Source organism: Oncorhynchus gorbuscha, linkage group LG10 (genome assembly GCF_021184085.1).
Source record: "Oncorhynchus gorbuscha isolate QuinsamMale2020 ecotype Even-year linkage group LG10, OgorEven_v1.0, whole genome shotgun sequence".
Lineage (NCBI taxonomy): Eukaryota > Metazoa > Chordata > Actinopteri > Salmoniformes > Salmonidae > Oncorhynchus > Oncorhynchus gorbuscha.
The window spans coordinates 42376136-42401716 of NC_060182.1; the positions used below are offsets into that span (position 1 = coordinate 42376136).

The following is a 25581-nucleotide window of genomic DNA, read 5'->3' on the forward strand; positions in this document are numbered from 1 at the left end:
TTTTTTCCCCCAGAGTTCCCAGTAGTCTTGAAAGCACCACAGTTGACCCTATTATTTGGCCACGGCAAGTCTCTATCATGAACTGACCGACCGCAGCAGATCCTTTCCAGCATCACTGTGGAGGAGCCATCATCATCAGCCAGGACTGAATACTGACAGTTGCCGTATGTGATCATACACCGCAGCATTGGTATATATACACACACGTCATCATATATTGAATGTCTACCATTTAGCTACTTTAGTTATGACTCTTTCCAAAATGTAACTTTTCATTTGCCCTTTTTGTTGCAGCCTTTCGACCTACCTGATAGTCAAAGTTGGGACCATGGATGCAATCAACAATGACGCTAACACACAGGCATTACACATTTAGAGAATAGTCAGTCATAAAAGGTTTAATCCCATCACACTGTGATACAACGTTGCACTTATGAACATGAAAACCCCCTTGTATACATCACCTTTGTGGATCAAATGTGCATCCCAGATGAATCCAAATGTTAAGGAACAGGGCCCAATGGTAAATCCAAAAATACTACACTGCTTTGCATCGTCAAAGTATAGCTCGCCACATAGCCTACTGCCTCAAATGGTTAGACATACCAGTACCAGTCAAATGTTGGGACACACCTACTCATTCAAGGGCTTTTCTTTATTTTAAAAACTATTTTCTACATTGTAGAAAAATAGGGAAGACATCAAAACTATGAAATAACACATGGAATCATGTAGTAACCCAAAAAGTGTTAAACAAATCAAAATATATTTTATATATTTGAGATTCTTCAAAGTAGCCACCCTTTGCCATGATGACAGCTTGGCATTCTCTCAACCAGCTTCATTAGGTAGTCACCTGGAATGCATTTCAATTAAAAGATGAAATTTTAACAAGGCACACTTGTGGAATTTCTTTCCTTCTTAATGCATTTGAGCCAATCAATCAGTTGTGTTGTGACAAGGTAGGGGTGGTATACAGTGCCTTGCAAAAGTATTCGGCCCCCTTGAACTTTGCGACCTTTTGCCACATTTCAGGCTTCAAACATAAAGATATAAAACTGTATTTTTTTGTAAAGAATCAACAATAAATGGGACACAATCATGAAGTGGAACGACATTTATTGGATATTTCAAACTTTTTTAACAAATCAAAAACTGAAAAATTGGGCGTGCAAAATTATTCAGCCCCCTTAAGTTAATACTTTGTAGCGCCACCGTTTGCTGCGATTACAGCTGTAAGTCGCTTCGGGTATATCTCTATCAGTTTTGCATATCGAGAGACTGACATTTTTTCCCATTCCTCCTTGCAAAACAGCTCGAGCTCAGTGAGGTTGGATGGAGAGCATTTGTGAACAGCAGTTTTCAGTTCTTTCCACAGATTCTCGATTGGATTCAGGTCTGGACTTTGACTTGGCCATTCTAACACCTGGATATGTTTATTTTTGAACCATTCCATTGTAGAATTTGCTTTATGTTTTGGAGCATTGTCTTGTTGGAAGACAAATCTCCGTCCCAGTCTCAGGTCTTTTGCAGACTCCATCAGGTTTTCTTCCAGAATGGTCCTGTATTTGGCTCCATTCATCTTCCCATCAATTTTAACCATCTTCCCTGTCCCTGCTGAAGAAAAGCAGGCCCAAACCATGATGCTGCCACCACCATGTTTGACAGTGAGGATGGTGTGTACAGGGTGATGAGCTGTGTTGCTTTTACACCAAACATAACGTTTTGCATTGTTGCCAAAAAGTTCAATTTTGGTTTCATCTGACCAGAGCACCTTCTTCCACATGTTTGGTGTGTCTCCCAGGTGGCTTGTGGCAAACTTTAAACAACACTTTTTATGGATATCTTTAAGAAATGGCTTTCTTCTTGCCACTCTTCCATAAAGGCCAGATTTGTGCAATATACAACTGATTGTTGTCCTATGGACAGAGTCTCCCACCTCAGCTGTAGATCTCTGCAGTTCATCCAGAGTGATCATGGGCCTCTTGGCTGCATCTCTGATCAGTCTTCTCCTTGTATGAGCTGAAAGTTTAGAGGGACGGCCAGGTCTTGGTAGATTTGCAGTGGTCTGATACTCCTTCCATTTCAATATTATCGCTTGCACAGTGCTCCGTGGGATGTTTAAAGCTTGGGAAATCTTTTTGTATCCAAATCCGGCTTTAAACTTCTTCACAACAGTATCTCGGACCTGCCTGGTGTGTTCCTTGTTCTTCATGATGCTGTCTGCGCTTTTAACGGACCTCTGAGTCTATCACAGTGCAGGTGCATTTATACGGAGACTTGATTACACACAGGTGGATTGTATTTATCATCATTAGTCATTTAGGTCAACATTGGATCATTCAGAGATCCTCACTGAACTTCTGGAGAGAGTTTGCTGCACTGAAAGTAAAGGGGCTGAATAATTTTACACGCCCAGTTTTTCAGTTTTTGATTTGTTAAAAAAGTTTGAAATATCCAATAAATGTCGTTCCACTTTATGATTGTGTCCCACTTGTTGTTGATTCTTCACAAAAAAATGCAGTTTTATATCTTTATGTTTGAAGCCTGAAATGTGGGAAAAGGTCGCAAAGTTCAAAGGGGCCGAATACTTTCGCAAGGCACTGTACAGAAGATAGCCCTATTTGGTAAAAGACCAAGTCCATATTATGGCAAAAACAGCTGAAACAAGCAAAGAGAAAAGACAGTCCATCATTATTTTAAGACATGAAGGTCAGCCAATCAGGAACATTTCAAGAACTTTGAACGTTTCTTCAAGTGCAGTCACAAAAACCATCAAGCACTATGATGAAACTGTCTCTCATGAGGATCACCACAGGAAAGGAAACCCAGAGTAACATCTGCTGCAGAGAATCATTTCCTTAAAGGTACCAGCCTCAGAAATTGCAGCCCAAATAAATGCTTCAGAGTTCAAGTTACAGACACATCTCAACATCAACTGTTCAGAGGAGACTGCATGAATCAGGCCTTCATGGTCAAATTACTGCAAAGAAACCACTATTAAAGGGCACCAATAGGAAGAAGAGATTTGCTTGGGCCAAGAAACATGAGCAATGGACATTAGACTAGTGGAAAATGGTTTGGGATGAGTTGGACAGCAGAGTGTTGTGAAAGAAGCCAACACGTGCTCAGGATGTGTGTGAACTCTTTCAAGACTGTTGGAAAAGCATTCCAGGTGAAGCTGGTTGAGAGAATGCCAAGAGTGTACAAAACTGTCAGGAAAAGGGTGGCTACTTTGAAGAATCTCAAATTTATTTTGATTTGTTTAACACTTTTTGGTTACTACATGATTCCATATGTGTTATTTCATAATTATTCTAGAATGTAGAAAATACTACAAATAAAGAAAAACCCTTGAATGAGTAGGTGTGTCTTGACTGATACTGTATATTCAGACAGGTTGCATTTGGAATGAAGATAAGCCAGGAAATGGAGCAACCACTGTCGACATCTAGAAACGACTAGAAAATTCAGCTGAGAAAGAGGGTTGGCTGACCCCTGGTGGAGAGATGTAACTTCTCTCTGTAATAATGTGGTGCTGCACTGTGGCTTTGTAGTCTCTTTTCACTTGTCTTCGCCACAGCATCTCAGTTCAACACTATTGGGTATTCAGCCAATGGGCTGTTGATGTTAAAAATGAAGTTACTGACAGGTCATCATACCAATCAGACACCAAGTGGGCAGAGACAAGCAACTGAAAATACGACTAGTGGCTTTACAGATCACAGAGCAGGGCCCGGTTTCACAAAGGCATCTTAAGGCTAAGTTCATCGTTACTGTTTCCATCCTATGGTTCTAATGATGAACATAGCAGGATGCTTTTGGGAAACAGGGCCCAGAGGAGTGCTGACAAAAGCCTATTTTTATTGTTTTATTTTGCTAAACCAAATAGAAAACAAATGATCCCGATTAACAACTTCACAAAATGTTGGTTAAATAGGCCATAATTATGCCTCTTCTTTAGAAAACAAATGATCCCGATTAACAACTTCACAAAACGTTGGTTAAATAGGCCATAATTATGCCTCTTCTTTAGAAAACAAATGATCCCGATTAACAACTTCACAAAACGTTGGTTAAATAGGCCATAATTATGCCTCTTCTTTAGAAAACAAATTATCCCGATTAACAACTTCACAAAACGTTGGTTAAATAGGCCATAATTATGCCTCTTCTTTAGAAAACAAATGATCCCGATTAACAACTTCACAAAACGTTGGTTAAATAGGCCATAATTATGCCTATTCTTTAGAAAACAAATTATCCCGATTAACAACTTCACAAAATGTTGGTTAAATAGGCCATAATTATACCTCTTTTCTGAGTTGCACTACTGATGCATAGCATTTATGCATCGTGAACAGACCTCAAGCCTCGAAGTTAACAAAGAAACATGTATCTGAAAGATATTTTTTTTTATCACTACAAAAGTACAGTACATTTTGTGCTTTCAATGCTGACTCTAAAAGATTATAACATCCTTCATTGTTTTAAATTTCACTACAATTGATACAGTGTAAAAAAATAAAATAAATAGGAAATGTCTGCAATTCTGATGGTTTATCCATGGGCAGGTATTTTTTTTTTTTTTTTACTATTCGCCACTTCCAGTTTTTGATAGCACCAATGTGTGTTGAATACATGTCAGGGCAACATGTTGTCCCACACAGAAATAAAATGAGTAGAACGGGCTTGGAACGTCTCACCGTGGCAATTTGACTAGTAAACTCATTCTAGTTCTATGGTCAAACCACTGTAAGATAAGATGTTTAAAACATGCGAAGGTGTAATTATACAGTAGCAACTTGCAAAAAATCCAAATACCACAGAATAGTCCAAGTTCAATACATTTATTTATGAACCATTCAATTTCAACTTCACTCAAGAGATGGACTTATAAATTACAATGTTTGTCTGTCATTCAAGTAGGCTAAACTACTTCCAAATCAAACAAGGCTTTTGTTTTGCAACAGAGTTGTGCTGTTAATGTAGGGTCGTTGAAAGAAGAGTTCATGAGAAAAAGAGAACATAACTTGCATGAAAAACCATTAGAATTACATTTAAATCAATAATGTCTCATTTGGATAAAAAAAAGTGGTTTATCAACTGATAAAAATTGTAGTACAGTGAATTTGACATAAAAAAAGCCAATCTGGAACTAAAATATTGTTCAATATTTTGATGTTCATTTAATTAAAAAGGGCAATGAAACTTTTTTTGCACAAGGAAAAGACAAACAATGTCACCATTTAAACCATACGATCATACACACATACACACAGTAATGATATGGGAAAGTGCAAATTGTTACCACCTGCCAAACCATAAGATACTTTTTTTGAATTTTGCAATTTGTTACTTAGCCTATTTTTATGTCAGTAATGCAGAAATTGGCTGTCAAGTATGAAAGATCAGTCAAGTTTTATCAACGTAAAGAATACGTTCATCATGTCAATGTACACAGTAACACCAGTTATACAGTTTTTGACCTCTAGAATATACACTATGCTATACAGTCAACATCTCAACCTTACCCTCTGCAATCCCTTTTCTATTCATCACAAGCACAGCAATAAAATGAAAGCCTTTGACAAATCAAAACAGAAATGTTAAAAGTTCCACAGGTTTTATAAGGCAAGAATTTGTTCTCAACTTATACCCACTGCAAACTGTTTTGGTAATACACCAAGTCGTTGATTTATGAAGATCTTACGTTTCATGTTAACACAACAGAAAGGCACAGGGCAGCAGTCTCCTGATAACCCCGATGTAGCCTCGTGAAGTTAGTCAGAGTTGAAGATGCCCTTTGTGGCTCAATGGACAGTACAGAACGAAGAAACAAGCTTAGCAATTGACTAGCCTTGGACGCCAGGCTTCACTTGTTGAAAGCCTGTGACGGAGGCTAGCAGTCGACTGACTGACTGATACTTATTCAAGGTAAGATATAGTGACTCGGTATAGGAGCCGCCGTGATATCAGCCAATAAGATCATCAGAAGTCAATCTTATTGTTCCATATTACCGGTATTGTGTTTGCATGATATTTAAATAATGATTATTTACAATTCATTACTGTATGGTGCACTATAGTGAATACAGATGTTTAAAGGTAAATATCTACACTAGTTTACCTTGTCTTGTGGCTGCACAGACATATAACCGCAAGCCCATTGAATAGCGTTACAGTTAAACAGGAGTTCCTTTTCTTTACATGATCGATAAGATCACTGTCATTCCCGCTCATACATCCAAGGACTGTTGTTGTTTCCGTTTGCTGCTGATATGTTTGTTGCACATCCTTTTTCGTTCCATACCAATTCAAAGTGGGTTTTAAAAGTGATTTCTTCCAGCAAGTCTGAAAGCTTGTAACATAGCAGTGAGCCGTTAAAATAAACCTAGAGATGTGTGGGACAGAAACGTAAGATGACCGATCGATCGCAGCTCGGAATGTAAGTGCAGCTATAGAGGTGCAGGCATCCATTGGCCTGAAGTGAGCTGTACTTGCTGGCGGTAATTGTATTGTTTGAATAGTTGTTGATCTGATTTGTATCATGAAAAATGGTGGTTAGAGGAAGTCAGTTTCACATCGACTACCCAGGAGACATATGCACTATATAGGGAATAGGGTGCCATTTGGGACACACGCCAAGCCTGGTCTCAGATCTGTTTGCACGGTCATTGTCACATGAGGAGTTGGCAAGACAGCACAAACAGATCTGAGACCAGGCTAGGAGACACAGGACAGATTATGGAAGGACAAGGAAAGGTTAAAGTGCATGGGGGGGGGAGCTTCCAGCTCGTCTCATTGGCTCCACGGTCCCATCCTGACAAACATGACGGACTGTGGATCCCTCAGGAGAAAGGAGAGAGCAAGGTACAGGCTGAACTAAAAACAAACCATGGAATGGATTGAGACGATAAACAAATCTCTACAGTTTTTGTCTTCCTCTGTAAAACAAGATGCACAAAAATCATTATTTCTGGGGATAAAATCATTGATCGGAGAAGTCGGGAGAGAAGAGGGGAGAGACAGTGGATGGCAAAGATTGGCAAACGTCTCCTTGACAGGTGGACCTAAATATCAATCAAAAAGAAGTAACCAATCCTATTCCTCCTCTGTCAGAGAGAGGTGGGGAGTGGTTGGATAAGCACCAGTAAGAAGCAGCTCAACCTCATGCAAACGGACATGCTGTAGCTTCACTCCCACCGAAAAACTCAATAAACATAGTAGACTCTGGCGAGAGCACGCACTTAGGCAGAAGACACTGTAACAGGGTGGCTAAACTAAGTCCAAGCCCATTCACCATCGCCACTCCTGTTCTGCCACGCTGTCCCACTGACAGATGAGTGAATGTGAGAGGTCCGTTCTCAGGAGGAGCAGTCCATCCCACACCCCCGCCTCTCTCTCTGTCCAACTCATTCTTAGAGCCTCTTCACACCCTCGCCTCCACCCCAGTGGACCCCCATATCCAGCCTTCACTCCAGTGGACCCCCATAGACAGCCACCCCAGTGGACCCCCATAGCCAGCCTTCACTCCAGTGGAACCCCATAGCCAGCCACCCCAGTGGACCCCCATAGCCAGCCACCCCAGTGGACCCCCATAGCCAGCCTTCACCCCAGTGGACCCCATAGCCAGCCTTCACCCCAGTGGACCCCCATAGTCAGCCTTCACCCCAGTGGACCCCCATAGTCAGCCTTCACCCCAGTGGACCTCCATAGTCAGCCTTCACCCGAGTGGACCCCCATAGTCAGCCTTCACCCCAGTGGACCCCCAGAGTCAGCCTTCACCCCAGTGTGTCTGGGGCTTGGCCCTCCTCCTCACATCTCACATGTTATAGGCCACGTAGATGGGGTCCAGCTGGTCGGCCAGGAACGAGTCCCGGAGGTGCATCCTCTGCTTCTCTCCCCGGGAGTTGATGGGGATGACGCCCGGGTCCACGACGACCACCACGCCCACGATCAGGTGGTGCTCCTCCAGAACTACATTGGTCACCAGAGGCACCAAGTCCAGGGCCTCCTGCTCCGACCCAGCCAGCTCAGCCACTACCACCAGGAGGTTGGTCCATGTGAACACAGCACTGGGAGACAGACAGAGAGACAGACATGTACAAGTAGTCAGTCACTATTTAAGTTTAACGTTCAACTGTGGTTCCAATGGCTCAGTGGGTTAGAGCAGTGGTTCTCAAACCTTTTGTCCCACGACCTGCAGTAGTTCAAAGCTTGCGACACCCCACGCTCAATCGCTGCGGAAATGTAGCCTGTCATTACAGCCATAAGTGGCGATTTCAAAACGCAAGATACAGAAATAAACTGATATTATACCTGCATTTTCAGCTGAAAGTCATTCATGTTAGCAGCCAATATCAACGAGGGATATCATGTCCCTTCTCTGGAGTCCAGAGGAACCAGAATTGTACGGGCTATCTGTACATAGCGGAGGTTGCAGGATCAGATGGAAAGCATGTTCCGTCTTCTCCGTGTGCTATCACTTTGGAGGGCCTCCTGCCCGCAGATACTCGTTGACAACTGTGTAGCCATTTTATTCCTCACACATTTCTATTTTATTTGTATTTATTTAACCAGGTACAGTCAATAACACTATAGGGGGAAAACAAAAGTCTATATACAGTGTGGGCAAATGGCGTGAGGAGGTAAGGCAATAAATAGGCCATAGTAGCTAAGTCATAACAATTTAGCAAATTAACACTGTAGTGATGTGTGCAGATGATGATGTGCAAGTAGAATTACTGGTGTGCAAAAGAGCAAAAAAATAAAAACAATATGAGGATGAGGTAGGCTGATTGGATGGGCTATTTATAGATGGGCTGTGTACAACTGCAGAGATCAGTTAGCTGCTCAGATAGCTGATGTTTAAAGTTAGTGAGGGAGATATGTCTCCAGCTTCAGCGATTTTTGCAATTCATTCCAGTCATTTGCAGCAGAGAACTGGAAGGAAAGGTGGTCAATGGAGGTGTTGGCTTTGGGGATGACCAGTGAAATATACCTGCTGGAGCGCGTGCTACGGGTGGGTGTTGTTATGGTGACCAGTGAGCTGAGATAAGGTGGAGCTTTACCTAGCAAAGACTTATCGATGTACTGTAGCCAGTGGGTCTGGCGACGAGAGCATACAGGTCGCAGTGGTGGGTGGTATATGGGGCTTAGGTGACAAACCGGATGGCACTGTGATAGACTGCATCCAGTTTGCTGAGCAGCGTGTTGGAGGCTATTTTGTAAATGACATCACTGAAGTCGAGGATCGGTAGGATAGTCAGTACCGTAATAAAACTCGCTAGAATATGTTAAATATTCATCCCATAATATTGAAGGCAGTGCGATGGCACAGCTATCTTTAGACATATAGCCAGTAGCCACCCAAAACGAGGCCTATCTGAAACATTAAAATTCTCAATGAAAATCAGGTAGCCTATTACTGCTCTGGCAAAGATGCCCCCGTTGTAGAATTCTAAACTGTGTTTTATATGGATAATATCAATGTAGGTCTACTATGTTTTTGTCTGGCAATGAAAATTAAGTAAGCTAATCTGGATATAAACCCGCATTTGCGCGACCAGTGGTGGAAAAAGTACCCAATTGTCATACTTGAGTAAAAGTAAAGATAGCTTAATAAACATAAAATGACTCGAGCAAAAGTGAAAGTCACCCAGTAAAATCCTACTTGAGTAAGTCTAAAAGTATTTGGATTTAAATATATTTAAGTATTACAAGTAAAATATACTTAAGCATTGAAAGTAAAAGTATAAATAATTTAAAATTCCTTATATTAAGCGACCCAGACAGCACCATTTGTATTTTTATTAACGGATAGCCCGGAGCACACTTCAACACTCAGACAGAACTTACAAACAAAGCATTTGTGTTTAGTGAGTCCGCCAGATCAGAAGCAATAGGGATGACCAGGCATTTTCTCTTAAGTGCATGAATTTGGCAATTTTCCTGTCCTGCTAGCCATTCAAAATGTAATGAGTGTCAGGGAAAATGTATGGAGTAAAAAGTACATTATTTTATTTTGGAATGTAGGGAAGTAAAAGTTGCCCAAAATATAAATAGTAAAGGTACCCCCAAAAAATACTTAAAAGTAGTACTTTCACGTATTTTTACTTTAGTACTTTACACCAATGTACACACCAATGCTGATGTCTGTCATTGGTCAACAATTAATATGAGCAACTTTTTGGTTCTGAAGCACAGGTGAGATGTTTTTGAGACAATCATTTAGTACAATAACACAAGTATATGGTCCTTCTGTAGCTCAGTTGGTAGAGCATGGCGCTTGTAACGCCAGGGTAGTGGGTTCGATCCCCGGGACCACCCATACGTAGAATGTATGCACACATGACTGTAAGTCGCTTTGGATAAAAGCGTCTGCTAAATGGCATATATTATTATTATTATATATATTAGAAGCCAGATCATACAGGCAAAGGTAGATAAAATACAAATGGTAGGCTATATGTATCCTATTAACATATACTACCATTCAAAAGTTTGGGGTCACTTAGAAATGTCCTTGTTTTTGAAAGAAAAGCACATTTTATGTACATTAAAATAACATCAAATTGAACAGAAATACAGTGTAGATATTTTTAATGTTGTAAATGACTATTGTAGCAGGAAACAGCTGATTTTTAATGGAAGACGCTCATTATCAGCAAATCAAATCAAATCAAATGTTATTTGTCACATACACATGGTTAGCAGATGTTAATGCGAGTGTAGCGAAATGCTTGTGCTTCTAGTTCCGACAATGCAGTGATAACCAACAAGTAATCTAACTAACAAAAAAAACTACTGTATTATACACAGTGTAAGGGGATAAGGAACATGTACATAAGGATATATGAATGAGTGATGGTACAGAGCAGCATACAGTAGATGGTATCGAGTACAGTATATACATATGAGATGAGTGTGTAGACAAAGTAAACAAAGTGGCATAGTTAAAGTGGCTAGTGATACATGTGTTACATAAGGATGCAGTCGATGTTGTAGAGTACAGTATATACATATGCATATGAGATGAATAATGTAGGGTAAGTAACATTATATAAGGTAACATTGTTTAAAGTGGCTAGTGATATATATATATATATATATTTACATCATTTCCATCAATTCCCATTATTAAAATGGCTGGAGTTGGGTCAGTGTCAATGACAGTGTGTTGGCAGCAGCCACTCAATGTTAGTGGTGGCTATTTAACAGTCTGATGGCCTTGAGATAGAAGCTGTTTTTCAGTCTCTCGGTCCCAGCTTTGATGCACCTGTACTGACCTCGCCTTCTGGATGATAGCGGGGTGAACAGGCAGTGGTTCGGGTGGTTGATGTCCTTGATGATCTTTATGGCCTTCCTGTAACAACGGGTGGTGTAGGTGTCCTGGAGGGCAGGTAGTTTGCCCCCGGTGATGCGTTGTGCAGTCCTCACTACCCTCTGGAGAGCCTTACGGTTGAGGGCGGAGCAGTTGCCGTACCAGGCGGTGATACAGCCCGCCAGGATGCTCTCGATTGTGCATCTGTAGAAGTTTGTGAGTGCTTTTGGTGACAAGCCGAATTTTTCAGCCTCCTGAGGTTGAATAGGCGCTGCTGCGCCTTCTTCACGACGCTGTCAGTGTGAGTGGACCAATTCAGTTTGTCTGTGATGTGTATGCCGAGGAACTTAAAACTAGCTACCCTCTCCACTACTGTTCCATCGATGTGGATAGGGGGTGTTCCCTCTGCTGTTTCCTGAAGTCCACAATCATCTCCTTAGTTTTGTTGACGTTGAGTGTGAGGTTATTTTCCTGACACCACACTCCAAGGGCCCTCACCTCCTCCCTGTAGGCCGTCTCGTCGTTGTTGGTAATCAAGCCTACCACTGTTGTGTCGTCCGCAAACTTGATGATTGAGTTGGAGGCGTGCGTGGCCACGCAGTCGTGGGTGAACAGGGAGTACAGGAGAGGGCTCAGAACGCACCCTTGTGGGGCCCCGTGTTGAGGATCAGCGGGGAGGAGATGTTGTTGCCTACCCTCACCACCTGGGGGCGGCCCGTCAGGAAGTCCAGTACCCAGTTGCACAGGGCGGGGTCGAGACCCAGGGTCTCGAGCTTGATGACGAGCTTGGAGGGTACTATGGTGTTGAATGCCGAGCTGTAGTCGATGAACAGCATTCTCACATAGGTATTCCTCTTGTCCAGGTGGGTTAGGGCAGTGTGCAGTGTGGTTGAGATTGCATCGTCTGTGGACCTATTTGGGCGGTAAGCAAATTGGAGTGGGTCTAGGGTGTCAGGTAGGGTGGAGGTGATATGGTCCTTGACTAGTCTCTCAAAGCACTTCATGATGACGGAAGTGAGTGCTACAGGGCGGTAGTCGTTTAGCTCAGTTACCTTAGCTTTCTTGGGAACAGGAACAATGGTGGCCCTCTTGAAGCATGTGGGAACAGCAGACTGCTATAGGGATTGATTGAATATGTCCGTAAACACACCGGCCAGCTGGTCTGCGCATGCTCGGAGGGCGCGGCTGGGGATGCCGTCTGGGCCTGCAGCCTTGCGAGGGTTAACACGTTTAAATGTCTTACTCACCTCGGCTGCAGTGAAGGAGAGACTGCATGTTTCCGTTGCAGGCCGTGTCAGTGGCACTGTATTGTCCTCAAAGCGGGCAAAAAAGTTATTTAGTCTGCCTGGGAGCAAGACATCCTGGTCCGTGACTGGGCTGGATTTCATCTTGTAGTCCGTGATTGACTGTAGACCCTGCCACATGCCTCTTGTGTCTGAGCCATTGAATTGAGATTCCACTTTGTCTCTGTACTGACGCTTAGCTTGTTTGATAGCCTTACAGAGGGAATAGCTGCACTGTTTGTATTCAGTCATGTTGCCAGACACCTTGCCCTGATTAAAAGCAGTGGTTCGCGCTTTCAGTTTCACGCGAATGCTGCCATCAATCCACGGTTTCTGGTTAGGGAATGTTTTTATCGTTGCTATGGGAACGACATCTTCGACGCACGTTCTAATGAACTCGCACACCGAATCAGCGTATTCGTCAATATTCCCATCTGACGCAATACGAAACATGTCCCAGTCCACGTGATGGAAGCAGTCTTGGAGTGTAGAGTCAGCTTGTTCTGACCAGCGTTGGACAGACCTCAGCGTGGGAGCCTCTTGTTTTAATTTCTGTCTGTAGGCAGGGATCAGCAAAATGGAGTCGTGGTCAGCTTTTCCGAAAGGGGGGCGGGGCAGGGCCTTATATGCGTCGCGGAAGTTAGAGTAACAATGATCCAAGGTTTTACCACCCCTGGTTGCGCAATCGATATGCTGATAAAATTTAGGGAGTCTTGTTTTCAGATTGGCTTTGTTAAAATCCCCAGCTACAATGAATGCAGCCTCCGGATAAATGTTTTCCAGTTTGCAAAGAGTTAAATAAAGTTCGTTCAGAGCCATCGATGTGTCTGCTTGGGGGGGGATATATACGGCTGTGATTATAATCGAAGAGAATTCTCTTGGAAGATAATGCGGTCTACATTTGATTGTGAGGAATTCTAAATCAGGTGAACAGAAGGATTTGAGTTCCTGTATGTTTTCTTCATCACACCATGTCCCGTTAGTCATGAGGCATACGCCCCTCCACTCTTCTTACCAGAGAGATGTTTGTTTCTGTCGGCGCGATGCGTGGACAAACCCGTTGGCTGCACCGCCCTGGATAGCGTTTTCCCAGTAAGCCATGTCTCCGTAAAGCAGAGAACGTTGCAGTCTCTGATGTCCCTCTGGAATGCCACCCTTGCTCGGATTTCATCAACCTTGTTGTCGAGAGACTGGACATTGGCAAGAAGAATACTGGGAAGTGGTGCGCGATGTGCCCTTTTCCGGAGTCTGACCAGAACACCGCCGCGTTTCCCTCTTTTTCGGAGTCGTTTCCTTGGGTCGCTGCATGCGATCCATTCCGTTGTCCTGTTTGTAAGGCAGAACACAGGATCCGCGTCGCGGAAAACATATTCTTGGTCGTACTGATGGTGAGTTGACGCTGATCTTATATTCAGTAGTTCTTCTCGACTGTATGTAATGAAACCTAAGATGACCTGGGGTACTAATGTAAGAAATAACACGTAAAAAAACAAAAAACTGCATAGTTTCCTAGGAACGCGAAGCGAGGCGGCCATCTCAGTCGGCGCCGGAAGTTATCACTCCTGTGTTCCAATGGCATGTTGTGTTAGCTAATCCAAATTTATAATTTTAGAAGGCTAATTGATCATTAGAAAACCCTTTTGCAATTATGTTAGCACAGCTGAAAGCTGTTGTTCTGATTAAAGCAATACAACTGGCCTTCTTTAGACTAGTTGAGTAGCTGTCCTCTTGCTCAGTTGTGCACCGGGGCCTCACACTCCTCTTTCTATTCTGGTTAGAGCCAGTTTGCGCTGTTCAGGGAAGGTAGTACACAGCGTTGTACGAGATCTTCAGTTCCTTGACAATTTCTTGCATACCTTCATTTCTCAGAACAAGAATAGACAGACAAGTTTCAGAAGAAAGTGCTTTGTCTCTGCCCATTTTGAGCCTGTAATCGAACCCACAAATGTTGATGCTCCAGATACTCAACTAGTTCCATAAGAAATCTGCCGTTTCCAGCTGCAATTGTCATTTTCAACATTAACAATGTCTACACTGTATTTCTGATCAATTTTATGTTATTTTAATCAACAAAGATGTGCTTTTCTTTCAAAAACAAGGACATTTCTAAGTGACCCCAAACTTTTGAACGGTAGTGTATGTATGTATGAAAAATATGTATTCACACTCGTGACCCCCCAAATCCTCCTCGAGGGGGGTTGCGACGCCCACTTTGAGAACCACTGGCTTGGAGCATGGTATTGTGGGTTTAAAGCAAAAATATATGTCACCGTCAAACACAGCTCTGGGAGACAAGAGACGGCCAACATTCACACATCAGGTACAATAGACAGTTTCAAAACAGTGCGAGTTACAGCTTCGGGATCCTAACTTTCATCTGTGTGCATAATCCAATCGGTGTAACTCGTACTCAGACAAGAGACAGCCACAACAATCACATTCAGCCCATTCATTCAATTTGAACTGTGTGTGCTATTGGTGCATTGGTGCCACCCAGAGACAGCAGCTATACATGTGTCTATATTCATAGTGCTGCACGCTGTGCACATGCATGTATGTGTGCACCCATCTTACATCTCAGTGATTCTGCGGTGTGTATATACACAGTATACACACACAGTGAAGCATGTAGGCACTGTGTGTGACAACACCAGTCAGCGTGCATTTACCGTGTGTGTCTGAGCAGACAACAGAATAGACCGGTGTGTATCGTACCTCTCAGCGATGCTGCGGTGTGCCCGGGACACAGAGGTCTCGATGTCGATGGGGTGGTAGCGAAGCCCCCTGAGCTCCAACGTCTCATCCAACTGGCCAACCACAAACAGGGCGTCATGCCGATCTAAGAAGGGGGGAAAAATAGATGGTTCCAGTTGGAAAGCGCTATAATCCTTTCATCTGCATAACTGATTGATCAATCAACTGACTAAAACACGCCTTGCATGACTAAATGGAACTTCTCAGAATGGTTTAGTGTAGCAACCGACGCCCAGGGTGAGAATCGCCACAATCCCAAGAAAGACATCTGACTTGGCAGAGTCCATAACATGCTCAATGCTAGGATCGTTACATTAGAAGGGTCCTTAACCTCCGGTGGACCCCAGTAGCTCGGTCCTCTTGACAAAGCCCAGGTATCCCGTCCTGGCCCACAGAGTGTGGGGCTCCCCGAAGCTCAGCCGCGTGTTGAAGTGGTCCGCCTGCAAGCTCTCCTCTCCATAGATGGTGTAGTAGCCACTGGAACTGTGGGGACTCTGAACCCAGATCTAAACAGAGAGAGGGTGAGGGAAATATGCAAAGGAGGTAGAAAAAAGAAAGCTAAGTAAAAGGCAAGGAAATGGGGGATGGGATTTGAACGGATAGTGGATTTGTTTAAAAAAGGACAAGAAACTGAGTGGAATCCTCTGTGCAATAACTCTGTGCGATGTAACACCCGTTTCAGCCATTCCTCAACGCAGCCATGCCTTCAACTCTAGTGTCTGTCTGCCAACTCACCTCTCCAAGATGGGAATCCCCCAGCGGTCCCCTGGTCTCCGGGTTCACGATGATCACCCTCACCCCTGGAAGAATCTGTAGACACGAGGTTTGGGTTAACAGACCACTCCACAGTTTCATCAACAACGTTTTTGAACAAGTTCACTGGTTCTTCAGTATAGCAGCTCCATGACTGAACATGATGACAGGACAGCGTGTGTAACCTGACCACTTAGCTACCCTGATCAACAGTGATACTGTCAGAAACCCCGGGGATACTTACAGTGCCTGACTCCATGAGTGAAAGACTCTGGGGGGCACCTCGCTCCACCAACCTCACCCTGGAAGAGACACGGACAAGACAGACAGACAGACAGACAGGGAATGAGACTAACAATGTCTCCGAATACAACACTAGTAAATTGCATTCTACTGTGGTCTCTGGCTCTGCAGTGTAGGCCACATGTTTTTCCTGTCAACGTGACCTGACCAGTTAAAACATCTGAGCTCTAGTAAATGTCAGCTATGCCTCGTCTTACCTGTCATGGCGGAGGGACTTCATGTCTACATAGACGGTGGAGGGGTCTGGTCCAGCAGTTCCCTAGCACAGAAACAGAGAGGATTTTAAGCTTCATGTTTACCTGAGGTTAACCCCTGTAACTAGACCTAATGACGCAGTAAATTAGTAGGTGTGGGGTTATATATTTAGTCTAATGAGTGGTTGTGTGAGACAGGGGTGAAGTTCAAAGAAAGAGAGGGGGAGGGAGAGAAAGAGAGAAAATGAAAGATAGAGAGCACTAGAGAGAGAGGGTTAGACATCAAAAGCTGGAGAGAGCCAGAGCGAGAGAGAGCGAGAGAGCGAGAGAGCGAGAGAGCGAGAGAGCGAGAGAGCGAGAGAGCGAGAGAGCGAGAGAGCGAGAGAGCGAGAGAGCGAGAGAGCGAGAGAGAGAGAGAGAGAGAGAGAGAGAGAGAGAGAGAGAGAGAGAGAGAGAGAGAGAGAGAGAGAAAGTGTGTGTGCTGGGGCTCACCTGTAGGCAGATGGCTAGGTTGACCCTAGATCCGAAGGCTGTGCTGACCGCGCGGGGGGAGAGACCCAGGTCTTTAAACAGCTTGGAGAAGGACTGGGTCAGTGCCAGCCGGGGACGCTCCTCTGCTATCACCACACAGCTCCTCACACACGACAGATTCACACCCCGTGCCTGGAAATATAAACATATACTGGTCAAATCAAATTTTATTTGTCACATACATATGGTTATGTATTGGTCACATTGCAATACGAAAATGTATTTTGATTTATTTATTTCACCTTTATTTAACCAGGTAGGCAAGTTGAGAAAAGTTCTCATTTACAATTGCGACCTGGCCAAGATAAAGCATAGCAGTTCGACACATACAACAACACAGAGTTACACATGGAGTAAAACAAACATACAGTCAATAATACAGTATAAACAAGTCTATATACGATATGAGAAAATGAGGTGAGATAAGGGAGGTAAAGGCAAAAATGGCCATGGTGGCAAAGTAAATACAACATAGCAAGTAAAACACTGGAATGGTAGATTTGCAGTGGAAGAATGTGCAAAGTAGAAATAAAAATAATGGGGTGCAAATGAGCAAAAAAATAAATAAATAAATAAAATAAATACAGTAGGGAAAGAGGTAGTTGTTTGGGCTAAATTATAGGTGGGCTATGTACAGGTGCAGTAATCTGTGAGCTGAGTTGGTGCTTAAAGCTAGCAATACGAAAATACACACAGGTTGGAAACAGACAAAACACATATTCAGCTACTGATGCATGCGGTGGTTAAGAAATATCCTTTCATGACCCAAACTGTAATATTCTGGCTCAGGTTGTTTGATTTTTCATATTGTCCTTTCCAGCACGGTTTCAACAACTATGGTGGATTTGTAAACCAGGACATCATCAGTACAGCTTGGCTCGGCTCAGCTCAGTAGTGTGAAAAGGGTAAGTGTGTGTGTCCCTCACCTTGAGTGCGTCAGTCTGCGTTCCCAGGCCCTTGGTGCAGAGCTCCATGACAGAGTAGGAACAGAAGGTGTCTCTGATCTTGTACTGGCTCAGGGTGCTCAGCCACAGAGGCAAGGACAGCTCCAACTCCATAGGAGGGATCAGGATGGACTGGTGACCTGAGTAGACACTAGACACACCAACGGTAGAGTATTTAATTACAATATATACTGAAATGGATCATCTTGCTATTACAATGGCCAACCTTACATACACACAGACACTCACTGGGATGGAAGCAGCCTGTCTTTCAAATACTTGGATCGTTTGATTGAGCTTGTCTGAAGAGCTGGGTGTGCGGGGTTTGCACTATTCCATTGGTTACATTGAGCTAGCCAGACAAGCTCAATCAAGCACAGATCAAGTATTTTAAAGAAAACCAATACTATTTGAACTATATTTCATCGAAGGACCAAAAAATTGACAGCTGTGCCACACAGGATGCAAATAGCTGGGAAGAGATTTCCAATGTACCGATTCCAAGGCACAACGACGCCAGATTCAAAACTTAAGAGTTTTCTATTTAAACGATCATACCAAATTCTTGCAACCAATAGAATGTTGTGTATGTTTAAATGTACATACATACATACATACATACATACATACATACATACATACATACATACATACATACATACATACATACATACATACATACATACATACATACATACATACATACATACATACATACATACATACATACATACATACATACATACATACATACATACATACATACATACATACATACATACATACATACATACATACATACATACAACCATCCCAGCACTGCAGATTTTGCTGCGAAGAGACAATCATTAGATCACTTGTTTTGGTACTGACATTTTTAGCTTGTTTTTGGTCACAGGTTCAGGAACGGCTGAAGAATTACAACATTTAGCTGGAGCTAACTCTCCAAATAGCACTGCTGGGTGATTTGAAAAGTCATAGTCATTCGATCATTAATAATAATACTCTTAGCAAAACATTTCATCTTTAATTTACAATCTGTAGAAACAATGAGAACAGAAAGGTTCAGAACCTTAGTGAAACTTCACAGCACAGTTGGAAAATAGAAATAAAAACTGGACGGTGTTCAAAGATAGATGGGAGGAGCTGAGTGGAGCTGAAGGGTGGGGCTAAAAACAACAAGATAACTCATGTAAAATATACTGTGTCTGGAAAATGTATATAGTATGTATACGTCGGAAGTAGAAGCCTAAGTATTGTTGTCCAGTAGTTTAGTCCAATTAGGGGAGGGAGGATGGGGTTACTGGAAAATAATAAGGAAAAAATATGTATTTACCCAAAAATATATGGGGGATCGGAAATGATGCAGACAATTCCATTGATAAATGCCACAATCTATCTGCAATATTAAAGCTGATCCACCCCTCAAATAATAATAAAACATATACATATCTATATATCTATGGAATCATGTAGTAACCAAAAAAAGTTAAACAAATCACAACATATTTTATATTTGAGATTCTTAAAATTAGCCACCATTTGCCTTGATGACAGCTTTGCACACTCTTGCCACTCTATCAATAAGCTTAACCTGCAATGCTATTTCCAATAGTCTTGAAAGAGTTCCCACATATGCTGAGCACATGTTGGCTGCTTTTCCTTCACTCTGCAGTACAACACATCCCAAACTATCAGGTTGGGTGATTGCGGAGGCCAGGTCATCTGATGCAGCACTCCATCACTCTGCTTTTTGGTCAAATACCCCTTACACAGCCTGGAGGTGTGTTGTGTCATTGTTGTGTTGAAAAACAAATGATAGTCCCACTAAGCCCAAACCAGATGGGATGGCGTATCGCTGCAGAATGCTGTGGTAGCCATGCTGGTTAAGTGTGCCTTGAATTCTAAATAAATCACTGACTGTGTCACCAGCAAAAGCACCCCTACACCATCACATCTCCTGCTCCATGCTTTATGGTGGGAACTGCACATGCAGAGATCATCTGTTCATCTACTCTGTGATTCACAAAGTCACTGAGGTTGGAGCCAAAAATCTCAAATTTGGACTCATCAGACCAAAGGACAGCTTTCCACTGGTCTAATGTCCATTGCTCGTGTTCCTTGGCCCAATCAAGTCTCTTCTTCTTATTGGTGTCCTTTAGTAGTGGTTTCTTTGCCGCAATTTGACCATGGCCTGATATACAGCGTCTCCTCTGAACAGTTGATGTTGAGATGTGTCTGTTACTTGAACTCTGTGAAGCATTAATTTGGGCTGCAGTTTCTGAGGCTGGTAACTCTAATGAACTTATCCTCTGCAGCAGAGGTAACTCTGGGTCTTCCCGCCTGTGGCGGTCCTCATGAGAGGCAGTTTCATCATAGCGCTTGATGTATTTTTGCGACTGCACTTGAAGTATCTTTCAAAGTTCTTTACATTTTCCGAATTGACTGATGTCTTAAAGTAATGACGGACTGTAGTTTATCTTTGGTTATTTGAGCTGTTCTTGCCAGCAGGTTTTCATCAATGATCTCTTGGTACTTCAGTCAGAATCAAGGGAAAGATGAACGTAGTAGTTTTCCAGTCCCTGCCGCAGAACAACATCCCTACAGCATGACGCTGCCACCACCATGCTTCACCGAAGGGATGGTGGCAGGTTTCCTCCTTGGCATACAGACCAAAGAGTTCAATCTTGGTTTCACCCGACCAGAACTTTTTGTTTCTCATGGTGGAACCTTTCCAAATCTATCTATCTATATATCTATATCTATCTATCTTTATATCTATATATATCTATCTATCTTTATATCTATATATATCTATCTATCTTTATATCTATATCTATATCTATATCTATACCTATATCTCTATATCTATATCTATATATATATATATTTACAGTTGAAGTCAGAAGTTTACATACACTTAGGTTGGAGTCATTAAAACTCATTTTTCAACCACTCCACAAATTTCTTGTTCAAAAACTATAGTTTTGGCAAGTTGGTTAGGACATCTACTTTGTGCATGACAACAAATTGTTTACAGATTATTTCACTTATAATTCACTGTATCACAATTCAAGTGGGTCAGAAGCTTACATACACTAAGTTGACTGTGCCTTTAAACAGCTTGGAAAATTCCAGAAAATTATGTCATGGCTTTAGAAGCTTCTGATAGGCTAATTGACATCATTTGAGTTAGTTGGAGGTGTACCTGTGGATGTATTTCAAGGCCTAACTTCAAACTCAGTGCCTCTTTGCTTGACAGCATCGGAAAATGAAAAGATATCAGCCAAGACCTTAGAAAAAATATTGTAGACCTCCACAAGTCTGGTTCATCCTTGGGAACAATTTCCAAACGCTTGAACGTACCACGTTCATCTGTACAAACAATAGTACACAAGTATAAACACCATGGGACCACGCAGCCATCATACTGCTCAGGAAGGAAATGCGTTCTGTCTCCTAGAGATGAACGTACTTTGTGGCGAAAGTGCAAATCAATCCCAGAACAGCAGCAATGGACCTTGTAAAGATGCTGGAGGAAACAGGTACAAAAGTATCTATATCCACAGTAAAACAAGTCCTATATCGACATAACCTGAAAGGCCGCTCAGCAAGGAAGAAGCCACTGCTCCAAAACCGCCATAAAAAATCCAGACGATGGTTTGCAACTGCACATGGGGACAAAGATCGTACTTTTTGGAGAAATATCCTCTGGTCTGATGAAACAAAAATAGAACTGTTTGGCCATAATGACCATCATTATGTTTGGAGGAAAAGGGGGAAGGCTTGCAAGTCGAAGAACACCATTCCAACTGTGAAACATGGGGGTGGCAGCATTATGTTGTGGGGGTGCTTTGCTGCAGGAGGGACTGGTGCACTTCACAAAATAGATGGCATCAGGAGGATGGAAAATTATGTGGATATATTGGAAGCAACATCTCAAGACATCAGTCAGGAAGTTAAAGCTTGGTTGCAAATGTGTCTTCCAAATGGACAATGACCCCAAACATACTTCCAAAGTTGTGGCAAAATGGCTTAAGGACTACAAAGTCAAGGTATTGGAGTGGCCATCCTATAGCCCAGACCTCAATCCTAAAGAAAGTTTGTGGGCAGAACTGAAAAAGCGTGTGCACGCAAGGAGGCCTACAAACCTGACTCAGTTACACCAGCTCTGTCAGGAGGAATTGGAAAAAATTCACTCAATTTATTGTGGGAAGCTTGTGGAAGGCTACCCGAAATGTCTGACCCAAGTTAAACAATTGAAAGGCAATTCTACCAAATACTAATTGAGTGCATGTAAACTTCTGACCCACTGGGAATGTGATGAAAGAAATAAAAGCTGAAATAAATAATTCTCTCTACTATTATTCTGGCATTTCACATTCTTAAAATAAATTGGTGATCCTAACTGAACTAAGACAGAGAATTTTTAAATGTATTTGGCTAAGGTGTATGTAAACTTCCGACTTCATCTGTATATATACATACACACTATTTGAAGCCAGGTCTTACCTGGAGAGGCACCACTGTACAAAGCCCAGGCCGCAGTAGGGGTCCAGACAGATGGCTATTTGACGCGAGGAGTAGAGCTCACACTGTAGCTTGATGGAGCGACACAGAGTACTGACCGCCGAGTGGGACATCTGACGCACGCATACACACCACAGACAGAGACAGAAAAGGGAGAGCGAGAGAGAGACAGAAGACAGAGAAAGAAAGAAAAGAGATGCATTTTAATATATAATGTGCAAAACAATTACTATGGTGTGTTCCGAGTGGATACAGTATTTAAGTGTACATAGACATTGAGCAAATATACTTTTTGTCTGTTCATGTTACTACAGAGCCCTTACCTTGACCCCGGTGAGCATGCCTGTGGTGGACACGCTGAAGTCCAGGTAGGCCAGCATCTCTGCTGTGGGGGGCTTGTAGAGCTGGGGGGGCCGCCTCCTGGGGAGGTCGTCTAGAAAGGGAGTGGGAGATTGAACTTAGGAAAAGATACGACCGTCTCAAAAGGTACGACTCTCACAATTAACAGCGGGTTCACTTCACTTCTCTCCTTGTGGTGAGCTTTGAATAGGTTACCACCAAATATCTCAGATCAGTACCCGTGTCTATGATAGTGGGCCAGGTCTTGACGTTGACGCTGGCAGCAGCCTCTCTGGACCGGAGGATCCTCATAAGGGGCTGGGTGGTTAGGATACAGGCTGCTTTACTCACCTTTAACACAGACAGAGACAGGGACGTTAAGAGTAGATGGGGGCTCATTTTTCAATAACTTACCAAAGTTTTCTTTGTACAACTATATGCATGTCTACATTTTATGTTGATCATTGAGGCCAAGCATCTTTTATAAAGCTGTTATGTGGCTGTAGTTGACTCACGTCGATGATCATGCGGACGGTGGGCAGGGTAGCAGCCAGGTTCTGGGGGTGAGGGGGCCGCACTGTTACAGGGATCACCCCCGCATACAGACAGCCATAGAAGGCAGCTATCAGATCAATGCCTGGGGAGAGGGAGGGAGAGAGATGGGGAGGGCTTTTAACAATAGCATATAACTGAATATTCTAAGGAATAGATTTGATTGAGGTGAGGAAGGCCAGTCGCAGCAGTCAGGTGTGTGTGTGTGCGTGTGCGTGTACGTAGCTCACCAGGAGGGTATAGCAGCACTACGTTGTCTCCAGTGTTGAGGCCTCCTCTCTCCATCAGGGCTGAGGTTATCTTCTCTGCTCTCTTATGCAGCTGACTACATGTGGCCGTGCACACCGCTACCCCCTGTAGGATGGAGGTGGGAAAATACCATATACACAACAGAACGGCTGCAGCTCAAATTTCCAGGAAAGTCTAGCAATTGTGACTGACCGGGGTTCGAACCCTGATCTCCTGCATGGTACCTGACTAATTAGCCCACTGAGCTGAAGGCACCGCAAATCATCCAGACGCTGTTACTCGTCAAGCGAGCACGGTTCCAAACTACCTGCCTAACACGACCATGTTAATGCTTTGAAGCTCATAAAGAAAACGTGTGAACATGAATGTGTGTGTCGTACCTTAGCGTTGAGCAGCACATAGAGGACGTGGTCAGGGTCGGTCTGGGCTCTCCACTGTAAGGCTTCAGACAGAAACTGGTGCTGAGAGAGAGAGCGAGAGAGCACGAGAGAGGAGAAAGAGGGAGAGAAAGAAGAGAGAGAAAGCCGAGAGAGGGGGTGAGCTGTGAGAGCAGTCAGGATCATTCAATACTGATATTACGATTTCAGTTCAGGACTTTTCAGGGCCAATCACACAACCAAAGACCAGGGTACAAGAACAGGACGGTAAGGGTCACTGTAACTGGGGAGGGAGAACAGTTACAGTAGCAGACAAGCAGCCACAGTAAAAACACACACTGACATAGTGAGTTCTCAGTTGCTCCCTGGACGGTAGCATGCTGAGTTTGATTCCCTTCTCAACCACAGCCAGCAGCAGAGGTGTACACTCAAATGACTATCACTGCAAAGCAGCACATCTGACAGAGGCAACAGGAGCCGAAGCAACACCCAGCTCAGCTAGTGGTAGACTTACCATCATCGTGGGCCAAGAACAGAGCTACCAGTGCCACCGACAGTAGAGACAGAACACAACACAACCTTAGGACAGGTAATCAGCAATAGTCACCCCTCCCTGACTCCATACCAGATATAAGGATCCTGCGTGGCCAACCTCTTTCGTACAATAATAAGGTTTAGTCAATGCTGGTATAATCAGTTGTGATGTGGTTTCTTCCAGGCGTCAGTCTGTTTAGGAGAGAAGACAGACAGTAGGGGCCAGCCTCACCAGGTACGTTAAGGTCTTACCTTCCTGACCAGGCCCTCTTCCTCCAGCACTCCCAGCTCTCTGCCTGCAGCCTGGGCCATCCTCTTCCCCGCTACCAGGTTACCAACCATGATAGAGGCCGGGCCCACACCAACTGTACAGGATAGGAGGATGGGTGAGTGAGTCAGAGATACACAAAGCCTGAGACATTAGGCTAGCCAATCGCTATCACCCTGTTCTGTATACAAACACACAAAAGTTCAAGGTGCGAGACACAATCCCGAATCGCGCCAGTTCATGGGGAACTGAACCTCCCCCCAACATTCAGGACAGCCCATCGTCTTTACCTGGCTGTTTCTGTCGTGGTTTGGGCAGGTTGGTGACGCAGGTGTGTGGACAGAGGAGGATGTTACAGGGGTGCAGGTTCCCCTCTAGGAAGTTCTGTTTGGTCTCAGAGATGTGGATCCCTCCCAGCGGGGTCTTGGGTAACGTGTTGGCCGGAACCAGGGCCAGACAGTACAAACCCACCTGATGAATACTGTCTATGGCCTGCCGAGGAAAACACAGCATAATGGTCATGTTCAGCTAGGTGTGCTAACTAACAGTGTACATATCTATAGAAGATAGTGTACCCAGCTATACGTCCATCTAACTGTAACTGAAAGACCGATGCTATCCTAGATGAATGCTTAGGTGACATG

The 25581-nt window shown here is 43.4% G+C and overlaps 1 protein-coding gene across 2 annotated transcripts in view; it reads right to left on the bottom strand.

The window, feature by feature from the left end:
• Positions 1 to 4834: 4834 nt before the first annotated feature.
• dip2ba (disco-interacting protein 2 homolog Ba) overlaps positions 4835 to 25581 on the bottom strand; it is an 83031-nt gene continuing 62284 nt past the window's right edge. For both annotated transcript variants that reach the window (XM_046366177.1, XM_046366176.1), the window contains 16 exons: positions 25228 to 25429; positions 24922 to 25034; positions 24139 to 24219; positions 23740 to 23863; positions 23473 to 23594; positions 23197 to 23308; positions 22942 to 23051; positions 22601 to 22731; positions 18071 to 18239; positions 17106 to 17276; positions 16617 to 16678; positions 16361 to 16418; positions 16099 to 16173; positions 15695 to 15869; positions 15325 to 15448; positions 4835 to 8078 (listed from right to left, as the gene is read on the bottom strand). In XM_046366177.1, the coding sequence (XP_046222133.1) occupies positions 7826 to 8078; positions 15325 to 15448; positions 15695 to 15869; positions 16099 to 16173; positions 16361 to 16418; positions 16617 to 16678; positions 17106 to 17276; positions 18071 to 18239; positions 22601 to 22731; positions 22942 to 23051; positions 23197 to 23308; positions 23473 to 23594; positions 23740 to 23863; positions 24139 to 24219; positions 24922 to 25034; positions 25228 to 25429 (2082 nt within the window). In that variant the 3' untranslated portion in view covers positions 4835 to 7825. The remainder of the gene's footprint in view (positions 8079 to 15324; positions 15449 to 15694; positions 15870 to 16098; positions 16174 to 16360; positions 16419 to 16616; positions 16679 to 17105; positions 17277 to 18070; positions 18240 to 22600; positions 22732 to 22941; positions 23052 to 23196; positions 23309 to 23472; positions 23595 to 23739; positions 23864 to 24138; positions 24220 to 24921; positions 25035 to 25227; positions 25430 to 25581) is intronic.